At 46.0% G+C, this 14,552-nt stretch overlaps 1 protein-coding gene across 1 annotated transcript; it reads right to left on the bottom strand.

Annotated features, from left to right (window-relative positions):
- Window positions 1-249: 249 nt before the first annotated feature.
- On the bottom strand, window positions 250-11,173 carry SRP9 (signal recognition particle 9). The gene is made up of 3 exons (XM_041770036.1): window positions 10,983-11,173; window positions 5,627-5,695; window positions 250-1,618 (listed from the first exon to the last, which is right to left on the bottom strand). The coding sequence occupies exons 1-3, from the start codon at window positions 11,052-11,054 to the stop codon at window positions 1,499-1,501; spliced, it is 261 nt and encodes an 86-aa protein (XP_041625970.1). The 5' UTR covers window positions 11,055-11,173; the 3' UTR covers window positions 250-1,498.
- Between the last annotated feature and the right edge of the window lie 3,379 nt (window positions 11,174-14,552).

Genomic DNA, 14,552 nt, shown 5'->3' with positions numbered 1-14,552 from the left:
CTCCTTTACTATTTGATGTTACTTATTTACTTATTTTATTTAATTTTATTTATTTATTTATGTGGGACAGAGAGAAGCAGAGACACAGGCAGAGGGAGAAGCATGCTCCCTGCAGGGATCCTGATGCAGGACTTGATTTCAGGACCCCGGGATCATGACCTGAGCCAAAGGCAGACACTCAGCCACTGAGCCACCCAGGCACCCCTGATGTTACTTTTCTTAATCAAGAAAACCACCTTGCAATCAACAGACATCTTAAGAGAAAGTCATGTAATAAAAGTACCAACAACAGAATCAGGCTCATCAGGCTCATCTTACATTAAATGAATACAGTATATCTCAGTCAAAAAAATCATTAATTCTCGAGAAGTTATACACTTCAAGAGGAACAATGTATATTCATATAATATTTTACTCACTGACTTCTCTGAAACATGCAAAATTTCATATGGCTGATAGAACTGTCCAGGTTAAAATGCTGCTCAACACGACAAAGTCCTAACAAAAAATATTTTAATGTAGGAGGCAACATGTGAACATTACATTGAGATGGTAAAACTGAGGTTACAATTATACGATAAATATCAAATGATATCCTTCTGGCTTAATGGAAAAAATAACAGTTGTGACAGTCATGTTCAACACCTTGGTTAAGTACAGGGAGAAACGGGCAGGTGTGGCACAGACATATGCAAAGATTTAACAGTTCAAATAATCTTTAGCCCTTCTGAGAAAATATAGATGGGAAATCTGTAGCAAATACTTGCGTAATATGGTGGTTCAGTCCACTAGTGATCATCTGTTCATGCACTTCAAGTAAATGCAGTTGTTTTTGAGCACTGCAAACTAGATTTAAAGCAAGTCCCTGCTCAACAAGCTAATGATACTACAAATCCCTTACATTCAAAAATACAGTTTAAGTTTGGAAAAGTTTTAGGTAAAGCATACTCATTTCCATGATTACTTTTAGATAGAACTGAGACTACATTACTATATTATACATAGTCAGGTACACTGCTGTGCACAGGTAATTCCAATTACCATATTTTATGTTTGTTGGTCATCAATAGCACAAATTTTATGCTCCAAAAGAAATACATCAATCCAGCAAAATGGTTAAATTTAATTTTCTTTTAAAGACAGATTAACTAAATTTAAGGAAGAACTGCCTTTTACTGATATCTCATTTTCAAATTACTGGTACAAACTTACCAAAGAATTATTACGTATTTTGCTCCACATCAACCTGCAAAAGGTTTCCCAACACAGATGCATCATTTCTTGTTCAATTTCCAAAAATAAATAAAGGCTTTCTACCTGAAAGCATTTACGTTCCTAGCTCTCTAAAGTAAACATTAAAAAACAAAGTACAAAAAATGATCTCCCCACTTCTGAAGAGCCCACTTAGTTACATAAAGTATTTTCTTTCCCAACACTTTTTCTGATTCAAAAGATATTTACTTCCTAAGAACATGAAGGATCTTCATTTCAAACCCCGTCAGTCCGTTTCCATGGCAACACTGCGGGATTCCTTGGCTACCATGAGTCGCATTAGTTGACTGTGGAATTTCTCAATCTTCTTTACATCTTGGGCTTGGTCTGTTCTATACACCAAACACTGTCAGAAAATTTAAAAATACACATTAACTGTGTAAAATTAGATTATCAACAACATAGCAAATGTAGGATTGGGTACAAATAGGAGTTCTTCCTACTGTGTTTTGCTCTATTCCCTCTAGAGGTCATACTAAGGCAGTTAACACTCAAGTTTCTAAGCCCCCAGCAATCGCATTTCTTTAGTATCTTATAGTATTTCCAACTCCACTGCTGTAAGCAAAAAACTAAATGAACTCTAATAGAAGCTCCTCAAAAATGACCAATTAAGGGATCCCTGGGTGGCGCAGCGGTTTGGCGCCTGCCTTTGGCCCAGGGCGCGATCCTGGAGACCCGGGATCGAATCCCACGTCGGGCTCCCGGTGCATGGAGCCTGCTTCTCCCTCTGCCTGTGTCTCTGCCTCTCTCTCTCTCTCTGTGACTATCATAAATAAATAAAAATTAAAAAAAAAAAAAAGACCAATTAAGTAATATGCCAAGTCCTGCTGTGGATCTGATGAGAATTCAAGGCTTAGAATCAGATTATTTTCTCCCTGGGATCTGGTCATGATTATCTGAGTTAAACTGGGTTTTAAATTGAGTTAATTCAACTGGGAAAAGCATACCAATATTAGGATGGCTTTCCCTACTCATTAAATTGGGAAATGGGGCAGGGGTAGTAATGGTAATTTAAGAAAAAAAAAATCCAGCATCCCTTGCTCACAGCTGGTCATGATCTAAATTAAACCAGATAAATCTGTCCAACCTTGATTTTCCAAAGGCTTACACAATTTTTAATCCAGACCAAATTCTTCCTTGCTATAAGTTAAATTCTTCAATAGATAGATACTTAAGATCTGCTTATGGTTTCTCAAAAACTATTTGTTCTTCTAGAGTCTTCAAAAATATCAATTTTAAGCTGGCAACTCTTTTCCTCATTTTGTAATAAAATGTCCATTTTTCTTTAGCCCATTTTAAGGCTTCACATGAGTCTTATAGGGAATGAATGATCCTACAATAATATTCATCAACTTAAGTAATTTATAATTCAATCTTATCATCCCTGACTGGTCTGAACTCATTTTGCCTTTAAAAATCACTCAAAATTGTTATCCATATATTGCGGAAATTTGTGTAACAATCTTGTAAAGAGGCCATAATAATTTCCATCATTTCAATTTCAGTACACCTGCTGTGGGAGGATCTATCTACATTGTCACTGCAGTTTGACAGAAAAAATTTCAGATTCATATAAAATATTATACATCAGTTATAGGATTAGAAGAAATGATGCATAAATAGGATTATAAAAAAGTCAAAGCCACATGGTGATTATAATAAATGTAGCCTAAGACTGAGTTTCTGAGGGAATTAGTAGTTAAAACAAATTAGCAAGGGAAGTGTACACACTTTTCAAGAGTTTTTAGAAAATAGTGTTTTACCACTGGGAGTTGGTTCATATGTTTACTATTTAGGAGGATGGTTTTGTGTTTTAGCCCCCTCCAAATAGGGATCAATTCGAGTAGTTTTAAGAAAGAAAACAGAAGGCATTTTTCATATTTCGATTTGGTCACAGGAATCATCAATGTGACAAAGTTCTTGGCACTACTGCCATCCCTGTATCCTTAATTATGTTTAATCGTTATCAGATGCAAAGTCATCATTTTGAGATAAAGCCTTTTGTATCAAAATAAGTTCTGCACTTTTTCCTATTTTATTATTTATTTATTTATTTATTTATTTATTTTTTAAATTTATTTATGATAATCATCAGAGAGAGAGAGAGAGAGGCAGAGACATAGGCAGAGGGAGAAGCAGGCTCCATGCACCGGGAGCCCGACGACGTGGGATTCGATCCCGGGTCTCCAGGATCGCGCCCTGGGCCAAAGGCAGGTGCCAAACCGCTGCGCCACCCTGGGATCCCACTTTTTCCTATTTTAAAACAGGACATGCCAACTTCTCCTCAGCAGATATACCTACGCTCTGTGTGCCCCTCATAACTGGGACGATCCTCAATGTGAAGGCTCCAGGCTCAAGCACACATGTGTGGATGTACTAAGAGGCAGGCACTGATGCTAGGTACTTTCACCTGTGTGGTTTACTACCCACACCCCAATCAGGGAAGCAGACTACCACTATGGCACTTTATATAAGGGACTGAGGCCCATAAAGCCAAACTTTTGGCCTGAACTTTTCCGAGGCCGAAACGCCGGTAATGGCTAAATTAGGATTCAAGTCTCTTCACTCTAGGTCTAGCACACTACAGCTCAAGGTTCTCTTCATTCTTCATATTTTCAGTTACTTCAAATTTAATTGGTCCCTGGAAGACATGGTAATCATTAAAAGTCTGAATTTATGCAACCTCACAATGGAACCTTGAACACAAATATATAAAATCTAACATATGACCAGAGACAGGGATTTTTAATCACTATGAAATTTTTAGAGAATTAATCTATTAAGAGCCCGTTTATAAGTGCTCTCCGGGTCAGGACACCATGCTAGTCACTGGAAACGTCTTTCTGCGCCCTATTGTCCCAAAACTCACACTCTACTACTAAAAAGACACACTTGATAAAACAATGGTGATACAGCACAAAAAGAGCCAAAAGAAAAGCAAGAGATGAAGAAATCCTTCTAGATGGGTTTTGAAAAGTCAGTCCCCATCTCTCCACCTAGGCCAGCAGTGGGATTCAGTGCCACAGTAAGAGAAAGGGACCAAAAAAAAAAAAAAAAGAGAAAGGGACCAGCAGAGGCAGAGGTCTAGGACAACCCACCTCGTCTCAGGAGTCCCACAGCAACATGTGACAGACAGTGGAGGGGATGGGAGGCTGCAGTGACATCGTGAGTGATGAGGAGCCACTAAGTAAGCATGGTTGTAACCACCAAATGTGCATGTTCAGAAATCCCTCTGGACAACTGGATCAACTCTCCCTCTCTGAACTCTCCCAGAGTTGATCCCCCTGGACAACTGGACAGCAGGGACACATTCGGGAGACTGGTCTAGCAGAGGAGCCAGGTGAGGGTGACACCCACAACTTCAGGGAGCCACAGCAAAGATAGAGTGACCATGACAGGAACTGAGACGAGGGTGATCGAGCCAGTAGCTCCCACATGCCTGAGAGAGCACCTGGAACATGTCAAGGATCAAAATACAAGCTCTTCAAGCTTGTCCAAGGGCCAGGGACACAAGAACAGGAGAGTTAACAGGAAGCAGCAGTTGGAGCAGAGACAAGGAGTCCCATTCCAGACAGGATACTTGTGAGCGGCACCAAGGTAAGGAGGCCAAGCAGAGAGCTAGTCAGGAAGTCAGAAGAAAAACATGGGCCAAATGTACAAATCTGGAGACAGACCTAGATTCAGGCAGCCCTGGGCTCCATGACTGAATGGGTGCCTCCAGAAGCAGTAGGAAAAGATGACCCAGGACAGAATCCTGAAGAAACCAGTATTTATCAGCAAAGACTAGTAAGACAGAAACAGAAAAATAAGATAAAATGGAGCCACAGATGCCAAAATAATTCCCACCAGAGTGGTTTTCTGTATCAGAAGCAGCAAGGAAGTCCAATAAGATGTGAACCAATGAGATTATCAGGTTTAGAAATTAGCAGCTGCTGTGGGGCTCTCAGCAAGAGTAGTTCAGTGGACAACTGCTGCATATAGCCATCAGGTGGCAGAGGGTCTTGGAAGTGATAAGACTGCGAAGCTAGGGAGGAGGGAAGGCACTACACAAAGCCATCATTTCCTCCTCCCATGCTCACAAGGAGCCCTCTATCCCATGTCCACTTTTAGTCTCTATGCTCCTTTGCTTAAGATCTGAAGAAAGTGATTAGGTTACACTTGACATACTGCATCAACAAAGTAAGTTATTTCCCCGAGTCCATGAAAGTGGCTTCTAGAATGAGGTTTTTGACTTTGGAATGAAATGCAAAATAAACATTCTAATGGGTAATCTCCATAAATTCTATGTAAATAATCTCAAACGATTAACTCAAACAAATCTGGAAATATGCAACAAATAAAAATGTATACTTACAACTAAATCATCTGTTACTTTAATACACAAACTCCCATCAGAATGCCTATATTTGAGAACCACACGTGCCTGAAATAAAAATACATATTTAGAAAAAATGACGTCAGAAAGCATTTCTCATAAATAATTTAGTCTTCGGGTATGCTAAAAAGGATCCTTTCAGAATTAACAGCCAAAACATCTAAAGGCATCTTTACTGTAATCACCATTATTGAAATGAGATACAAAACAGTATTCTAGTTCATCCTATTGCTATAATTTCTTTAAAAGACTTATTAGAGGGATCCCTGGGTGGCGCAGCGGTTTAGCGCCTGCCTTTGGCCCAGGGCGCGATCCTGGAGACCTGGGATCGAATCCCACGTCGGGCTCCCGGTGCATGGAGCCTGCTTCTCCCTCTGCCTGTGTCTCTGCTTCTCTCTCTCTCACTGTGTGCCTATCATAAATAAATAAAATTTAAAAAAAATTAAAAAAAAAAATAAAAAAAAATAAAAGACTTATTAGAAAGTTAGATATTTATTTGCAACGTTTGAAGAGATATACTGAAAATTCCTGAAACATCCATATTCAGGGAATGTCCATGAGACTCTTAGGGTGGTTTGGCATTAAGAATACCCAGATCTTGAGGCATCTGGTGGCTCAGCTGGTTAAGCATCTAACTTTTTTTTTTTTTAATTTTTATTTATTTATGATAGTCACACAGAGAGGGAGAGAGAGAGAGAGGCAGAGACATAGGCAGAGGGAGAAGCAGGTTCCATGCACCGGGAGCCCGACGTGGAATTCGATCCCGGGTCTCCAGGATCGCGCCCTGGGCCAAAGGCAGGCGCTAAACCACTGCACCACCCAGGGATCCCAAGCATCTAACTCTTGATTTTGGCTCCGGTCATGATCTCGGGGAGCTGTGTTAGGCTCCATGCTGGGTGTGGAGCCTGCTTGGGGTTCTCTCTCTCTCCCTTTCTCCCCCCCCTTGAAGAATATACAGATCTTCCTCAACTTACAATGGGGTTATGCCCCAATTAAACCACTGTCAGTTGAAAGTATCATAAATTGAAATTATACAGGTGTGTGGCCAGCTCAGTCTGTACAGCATGCCACTCTTGATCTCCAGGTTCTAAGTTTGAGCCCCATGTTGGGTATAGAGATTAAAAATAAAATCTTAAAAGAAGAATATCGTTAAGCCAAAAATGCATTTAATACACATACTTTACCAAACATTATAGTCTAGCCTACTTTAAACATGCTCCAAACACTTACATTAGCCTAAAGGTGAACAAAATTATCTAACACAAGCCTATTTGATACTAAATGTTGAATGTCTCATGTAATTTGTTGAATACCATACTGAAAATGAAAAACAGAATGCCTGTGTGGGCACAGAATAGCTGTAAGTCTATCAGTTGTTTACCCTTGTGATTGCCTGGCTGATGGAGAGCTGTAGTCCACTACTGGCTGTGGCCACCAGACGACAGTATTGTCCGCACATCACTAGCCCAAGAAAACATCAAAATTTAAACTCACAGTACGATTTCTACGGAATTTATATGGTTTTTGTAGTACCAAAAGTAAAAAAAACGAAGGTCCATGCAAGTTGGGGACCATCTATATATCGAAGGGGATCACAACATGCCTCCTCAAACATGTAATTTTGGCATAAGGACTATTTTGAGTGGAGAACAATTAGCTCTCTGCCCTTTCCATCTAAAAGCAGGGCTAAGATAACGATAACCTTTGATTTCTAACAGTAAAGGTGCTTTACTCCCCTTAGGGGGAAAAGAAGGGCTCTTCATCTGCATAACAATCCTTACTAATCACCTTCCTACAATTTACTCCCCTCCACAGAAGCCCTAAACTTATTTCTTTCCTTAGTCCACCCTCTTTTCCATGCATTAACACCCCTGCTTACACGGTATATAGGCCCCAATTATAGCTGCCTCCCCAAGTCAAAGGCTTTGTCAACTCCATGCCTACTGCATACATGTTGGATTTTCTGTCTTGTTAATCTGTTGTCAGTTTAATATGCAGGGCCCCAGCTGTTATACCTAAGAGGGAAAAAGAAAGTTTTTCCTTCCTACAACACCCACAACCCAGCCAAGAGAAATGATAGGAAAAGTAGGGGGAAAACAGCAGACAAGGCTCTGTAAGTCCAAGTCCATGTCGCAGAAGTACTGCTGCAGTCACAGTTCATGCCGTCCCCTCCCCGTGGCCCTCAGGAGGTGAATTCGGACTCAAGCATTCAGCAAAATCACATCTTTATCGTGATGGCACAACACAATGCATTTCGACAGAAAGGCAGAATTTTGTCTTGAAAAGAAGTCTCCACCAATAACTTTCCCAAAATAATTCCTATATTGAACAGCATGCTACATGATACCTTTTGTTATCTGGCATTCTACAGTTCAGTGGCCAAGAAAATGACTCATCTGGAAGAAAACATCTCACAATAGTTTACAACTTCTCGGAACATCATTTTTATTTTTTTATTTTATTTAAAAAATTTTTTTAAATTTTTATTTATTTATGATAGTCACACAGAGAGAGACAGAGAGGGGCAGAGACACAGGCAGAGGGAGAAGCAGGCTCCATGCACCGGGAGCCCGACGTGGGATTCAATCCCGGGTCTCCAGGATCGCGCCCTGGGCCAAAGGTAGGCACCAAACCACTGCGCCACCCAGAGATCCCCCATTTTTATTTTTTTAAATGACAGATTCAAAATAGCGTACCGCGGTGGAGTCCGTTTTTTTTGCTGACCAATATAAATAACTCTTGTTTAACTGGCTGTTTAAAAAAGTGCCTGTATCTACAAGCCAAAGTAGGAACCTAATTTTTAAATGGCTATGATGTAAAAACAGAAGCCTCAAGACAATTCTGGAAACTAAAGGAACAGGGCTGTGAAGAGCTGTCACCTCAGCTTTTCTCATGTCTCTGCTCCCCTGGGATTGGAGGGGTGGGGGTGGGAGAAGGCACAGCACTCTGAGATGTGTTTTGATGAAGGAAAAAAGGGAACTCACCAAGCACTTACACAAATTACAATAATTAGATTATCTGTAGATACCTGATTATTTATTTGGGCTATTTAAATCAATTCTACGTGTTTTAAAAAATTCAGTTCTCCAAAAACAAAAAGAAACTTTAAAATGTACTAAGCCTAACAACTATGTAAAGTTTTAACTCTCAGTTAGAAAAACGCTGGTTGGCTTCATGAGAAGTCAGAGTTAAAATCTCCACAGTACTATCAGAGCATCTATTTTGCGACTGAGGGGCATCTAAGTTACCAGGTCAGATGCCACAGAGAGAAAGCGATCAAGATTCTTGCTCTTTTAGGAACTTTGAACTCAACCAACCAAAGTAACCAAACACAAGACAGCATGAATGAAGTCCTTTTATAGGGGGATATACAGGTGAAATGCTCAAAGAGAAAACAGTGCTTTAAGTTGGGGGAAGGGGACCTGTTAAAAGGCTTCACAAAGGGTGGCTGTTGCAACATGCATGCTTCAGGGGAGAGGGTAGGACAGAGGTGAAGCAGCAGTGTGAATGAAGACCTAAATTCTGAGGATGCTGGATGGGGTGGGAGGATAAAGCCAGAGAGGCTGGAGAGGGTCACACTGTGGACTGGGAGTCTGTGCTTTACCCGGCAATCAACGGGAAACCAGTATTTAAGTGGGAAACGGAAGGAATTCCATTTCTGTTTTTGACAGTTGTGGCACGAGTGAAGGAGGGATTAAAAAGGCAGATGGACTGAGAGGTTGTAACGTGGTCCAGCAGTAATGCCACCTTCAATGAGAGCAATGTGAGAGAGAATGGTAAGGGGTGACAGGTACACAGGTACAGCCCAGGTACACAGGTACACAGGTACAGCCCAGGAGGCTGGGAGAGAAGACAGAGAATCCTGTAAAACAGGTTCTGAGTCTCCTATTGTTCTGGCTGTGTGGACTAGCAGAGACAGCACAGACTTGGGGTTTAGAGAACTGGGTTCAAGTATTAGCTTTCTCTCTTAGACCAAGCAATCCAGTTAAGGCATCAGACTGTCCATCAGTCTATCTCCAGACACTGTCTTGACTGCTCACATAAATCATATCCGTAAGGATGTGTCATGCAAACTGCCTGTCACATACAAGGCACTCCAGGACACTGCTGGCCAAGGTCCTCTCCCCATTCCTCCCCTCCCCTATCTAAAAATCAGAGCTGAAACCCAGCAAAGTTTCTAAGCCCTGGACTTCTCGGTGGGGTGAAGAGCTGAGAAGCTCCCCATCCTGCCCCTTCCAGACTGGCTCTGTTCATAGCCCACCTTGTGTTCACCTCCTACCACATTCTTAAAGCAGGACTGCTCTTGATGTCAGGGTTTCAAACATTCTGTGTACTGTGGGCGTACTTCTGGACAAAAATCCTGTATCGTTTTCAGGGTGCGCTGCTTGCGTGGATAGACACATGTCTCTACAAACAAGGGGGGGGGGGGGTTGGTGGTGGTGTCAACCCAACGGGAGAGCCAGAAACCGTGTCATACACAAAATACCCGATTTCAAAAATAACCTAACTCATTTCATCATCTGCTACTATTACATCATTTTATTGTAAAGAACGGATAAACACTGTTTCAGGGCTTCTTGTTACTCATCTAGCTCTAAAAACCTACCAAGACTTTTTCTTTCTTTCTTTCTTTTTTTTTTTTTTTTTTTGACTGGCGAGGAGCTATTTTAAACAAACCGTCTGTGGATCTGACACCAAGATAAGCGAAAACCGGAGAGGAAGAGAAATCAAGGTCTGAACGCTGCAATCCCCGTCACTGGGGCTTCTGGGCCCTTTAGGAAGGAGCTCAGACGTCTACTCGTGGCAACTTCTGCGGGGGCTACGAATGGGCCCCTACGCTTCTGTGTCGGGGCGTTTCCCTGAGAAGAGGGTGCAAACACGCTCGTATACTCGAAGCACTGACCTCCGACTGAGAAAGGCCCTCGGGTCTAAGGGGTGTGCACGCCTCCGAGCTGGGGCGGCCTTCAGGGCCTGGCGGCGGCCGCACATCCCCGCAGTCCGAGGCGCGAGGGACCGCGACGCCGCAGCCCGGCGGGGAGGGGTCTGGAGGCCGCCGCCGCAGGGGGAGGAGCCGGCCGGCAGAGACACGTAAACCACCCGCAGCACCACGGAAGCTCGGGGCTTGGGGGCGGGGAAGGCGGCCCGGGGCGCCCTGGGGGACCCGCCGAGACCCCTCCCGAGCCTCGGGAGGAGCCCGTGGATACCACGACGCCCGGCGGGGTCGGGCTGGGCTCACCCCCCGCACCTCCCGGCGGGCTGCAGCGGCTGGCGGCCGCGCGGACCGCAGGGAAGACATCCTAACCCGGGGCGAGCCAGCGGCCCCGCGGGGACGCACCTTCATAGGGTCGGCGAGGTAGAGTTTCTCGGCCGCGCGGCTGAACTCCTCCCAGGTCTGGTACTGCGGCATCGTGGGTCCGCAGCGGACGCAGGGAGGGGGCGCGGCCCGGCCCACCTACCACCTACCTCGGGCGGCCAGGGACCGGTGCGGGGGGGCCCAGCGGCCCAAGATGGCGGCGCCGCCTCGCACCAACGCCTCGTCCCATTGGACAGCCCGGCCCGGCCTCGCCCAATGGAAAGGAGGGATGCTGCCGGGAGGGGCGGAGCCCCGAGCCGGCGGCTCTGGGAGCTCGCGGGAGAAGTCGAGAGCAGGGAGCCGGGGGAGGGGGGGGCGGGGAGGTGCGGACAGCGCCCCCGTCCGGACCGGAGGAGCGAGGGCGGGACTGAGTGGTCAGGCCCGGGGTTCCCGCGGCCCCCACGCGGCGCCTGTCCGCGCGCAGCCTGGCCAAGAAGGGGAGACGCGGACGCAGGCGCGCAGCGGGGAAGTGTGTGCGATGGACCCCGAGGAGGCGCGGGCGCGCGGGGCCGGGGCGCGGCCGCTGTGTTCCAGATCTCGGGTGGACGCCGGGTGTGGGCGTTAGGGGAGGGGGAGAGGAAGCCGGGAGGAGGTCCCGTCCTTACCTGCGCTTGGCTCTGCAGGCAGCGGGGTGACGTGAGGAGCACCTGGCCTTCATCAAGTGGATGGAGGTGTGTCTTACACACAGGGAAACACACCGGCTTCAAACCTGCAGCCCGGGGGCATCTGGGTGGCTCAGCGGTTGAGCGTCTGCCCTCCGCTCGCTCGCTCGGGCGCGACCCGGGGGCCTGGGATCCAGTCCCGAGGCAGCTCCCCGCAGGGGGCCTGCTTCCCCTCGGCCTGTCTCTGCCTCTGTGTGTCTCTCATGAATGAATAAATAATATCTTTAAAAAAAAAACCATATAGTGTGATGCACTCTGACTAGGCTATACGTATGCACACGGTCACAAGGCAACACGCCCAGGACCACAGTCAGGATGGGAAGTGCAGAAAGTCCCATCGTGCTACTTGGTATTTAACCGCTCCGCACTCCCCCGTGCCGCCCCCTCCCCCCAGGCCGTCACTGGTCTGCTTTCTGCATACTAGATTAGTTTTTCCCGTCCGCTACATTTTATGGGGCTCCAGCTGCACACCCACCCCCAACTACAGTGCGAACCCAAAGGCAGGGAGACCTCTTGAGATGCTCCTCCAGTAATAGAGGCGGGGGTGCCAGGGATCTGAGTTCCGGCCCTAGCCGGGGAGTGGACAGGTGCATGCAGACTTGGGGATGGGCCTGCTGAGTCATTGGCCCAGACCAATGGAGGCTGGTGCCACTGGCTGGCACAGGGGAGAGAAAACAAGAGGCTGGGGGAGGCTGGGGAAGACCATGCGGGTGGAGCCGCCTGGTAGCCAAGCTGGATGTCTCCATCTGAAACTCCAGTAGGGGTGTGAAATAGGGCGTCATAGATCCCTCCTCCAGGGAACAGCCACACGAATACAGGGTGAGAGAGAGGGAGCAGAGCTTGCAAGAGGCAGAGGAGAACTTGTCAGATAAAAGGAGGCCGGGAGGGTCGGCGACAGGCACAGGTTCTAAGGAGGGAGGAACCAGTCTGATCTCAGGTGGCAGATGGGGCACAAGTACACGGAAAGGAGTCGATTGATTGCACTCATTGGTAACCTCGGCCAGAGGAGCCTCAGTCACACTGGGGTCTGGGTGGAATTGACCAGAAGAGGCGGAGAAGTGGAGGCAGCTGCTTTACACGGGTCTGAACAGACCCCCAACAATACGCAGAAGAGATCAGAACGTGGCCTGAAGACATTACTAAAGAAAGAGTATTATTTTTCTTATTTTATTTGTATTTATTTTTTTTGTAGGTCCATGCCCAGCGTGGAGTCCAGCCAAGGACTTAAACTCAGGACCTGAGCTGAGGTCAAAATTCAAACGTTTAACCGACTGAGCCACCCATGTACCCTGGAAGAGTGTTTATTTTATTTTATTTATTTATTTATGAATGATAGTCACACACACACACACACAGAGAGAGAGAGAGAGGCAGAGACACAGGCAGAGGGAGAAGCAGGCTCCATGCACCGGGAGCCCGACATGGGACTCGATCCCGAGTCTCTAGGATCACACCCTGGGCCAAAGGCAGGCGCCAAACCACTGCGCCACCCAGGGATCCCGAGTGTTATTTTTTAAGATGGAATGAGTTTGTGCCTGTTTGTGACTTTCAGAGAAGGAATCCTAAGAGATGTGAGGGCTTATCAATACAAGGGAAGAGGAGAACAAGATCTAAGGGAGAACACGAAAGGGAGGACAAGAGATACAGGTGCATGAACGGGAGGAGGCCCCCCACTGTCCTGGGGGCAATGGGGAGGAGGAAAAGCTGAGTGACATGTAGGTATCTACACAGGAGGGCAAACATTTATTTGGAGCCCTGAGAAGATTTGGAAAAGCCGTCATGAGAAATGAGTAAGGAAGCAGACCAGAAACCCAGTATGTCCAAAAGAGCTGAAGGCCCAGGTGGAGATCATACTCCTGGAAGAGCCCTAATCTGCACATTTTGGGATCTCTTTCCATTACCATCCAGAAGTCTGGCTCTTGCAGTGGAAAAGACACAAAGTAGGGATTTGCAGTGTACATGAGACAGGAAGACAAGTGGACAGCAATGTTGAAGGTACTGGCAAGAGCATGATTGAAGTGATAAATCACAGGATCTAGGCTAGGTTGGTGGGTATTTAACTGGTTCAAAAGAGAGTTTCAGGGACGCCTGGTTGGCTCAGTGGTTGAGCATCTGCCTTTGGCTCAGGGCATGATCCCAGGATCTGAGGATCAAGTCCCGCATCATGTTCGTTGCAAGAAGCCTGCTTCTCCCTCTGCCTGTGTCTCTGCCTCTCTGTGTGTGTCTCTCATGAATAAATTAATAAAATATTTAAAAAGAGAGAGAGAGAGGTTCAGGGACCAAGGTGTCAAGAACATCTGGAGGTTGGATACTAGGAAAGAGGAGCTGAAGTTACAGATGGATGAGATTTCAGAGGAGCAGTAGTTCCTGGTGAGGCTGAATTATCCATACTTAATGAATGTCACCAATAAGAAAGAGGATGGGATGAAGAAGATGACTAGGGGCCAGGGACTTGGGTATTGAGAATGGGGTGGGAGAGCAGCAGTGAGGGGCAGAGAGGGCAGGGTCGGGAAGAATGACCCTCTGGGAGGAGGGGTTTTTGCCTGGAGGTGAAGACGGTAGAACTTGAGACAATGACACCTTTGCCTCTGTCACAATAAGGGACATAATGTATGTCAAATGTCTACCTTGGGCAAGTGTAAGGCAGATCCAGTCCTTGCCTCCTAGAGACCATAGCTTTGGGAGGAGGAGACAGTGGATCAGGGATTTCATTGGTGAGGGTGCCCAGCACTGGGAGTTCCTGCATCCCTGAGCTTGGTGCAGCTCCAGCCCCTGAAGACAGAGAAACCAGGATGGTGTGAGGGGAACTGCCCTGGAACATTCCAGTGTCCCCCCCCCACTACACTCAATGCATTCTCTAAAGCAGGTTGTTTTCCAGCTGTAGAGACAT

Source organism: Vulpes lagopus, chromosome 1, assembly GCF_018345385.1.
Source record: "Vulpes lagopus strain Blue_001 chromosome 1, ASM1834538v1, whole genome shotgun sequence".
Classification (NCBI taxonomy): Eukaryota; Metazoa; Chordata; class Mammalia; order Carnivora; family Canidae; genus Vulpes; species Vulpes lagopus.
This window is presented reverse-complemented; position numbering and strand designations above follow the sequence as displayed.

Bases quoted from the DNA above. Each gene is read 5' to 3' on its own strand.
- SRP9 (XM_041770036.1), bottom strand. From the start codon at position 11,054: ATGCCGCAGTACCAGACCTGGGAGGAGTTCAGCCGCGCGGCCGAGAAA. The intron at 5,696-10,982 runs GTGCGTCCCCGC...TTTTTATTTCAG, and splicing joins ACCTCGCCGACCCTATGAAG to GCACGTGTGGTTCTCAAATA. The intron at 1,619-5,626 runs GTAAGTATACAT...ATTTTCTGACAG, and splicing joins AAGTAACAGATGATTTAGTT to TGTTTGGTGTATAGAACAGA.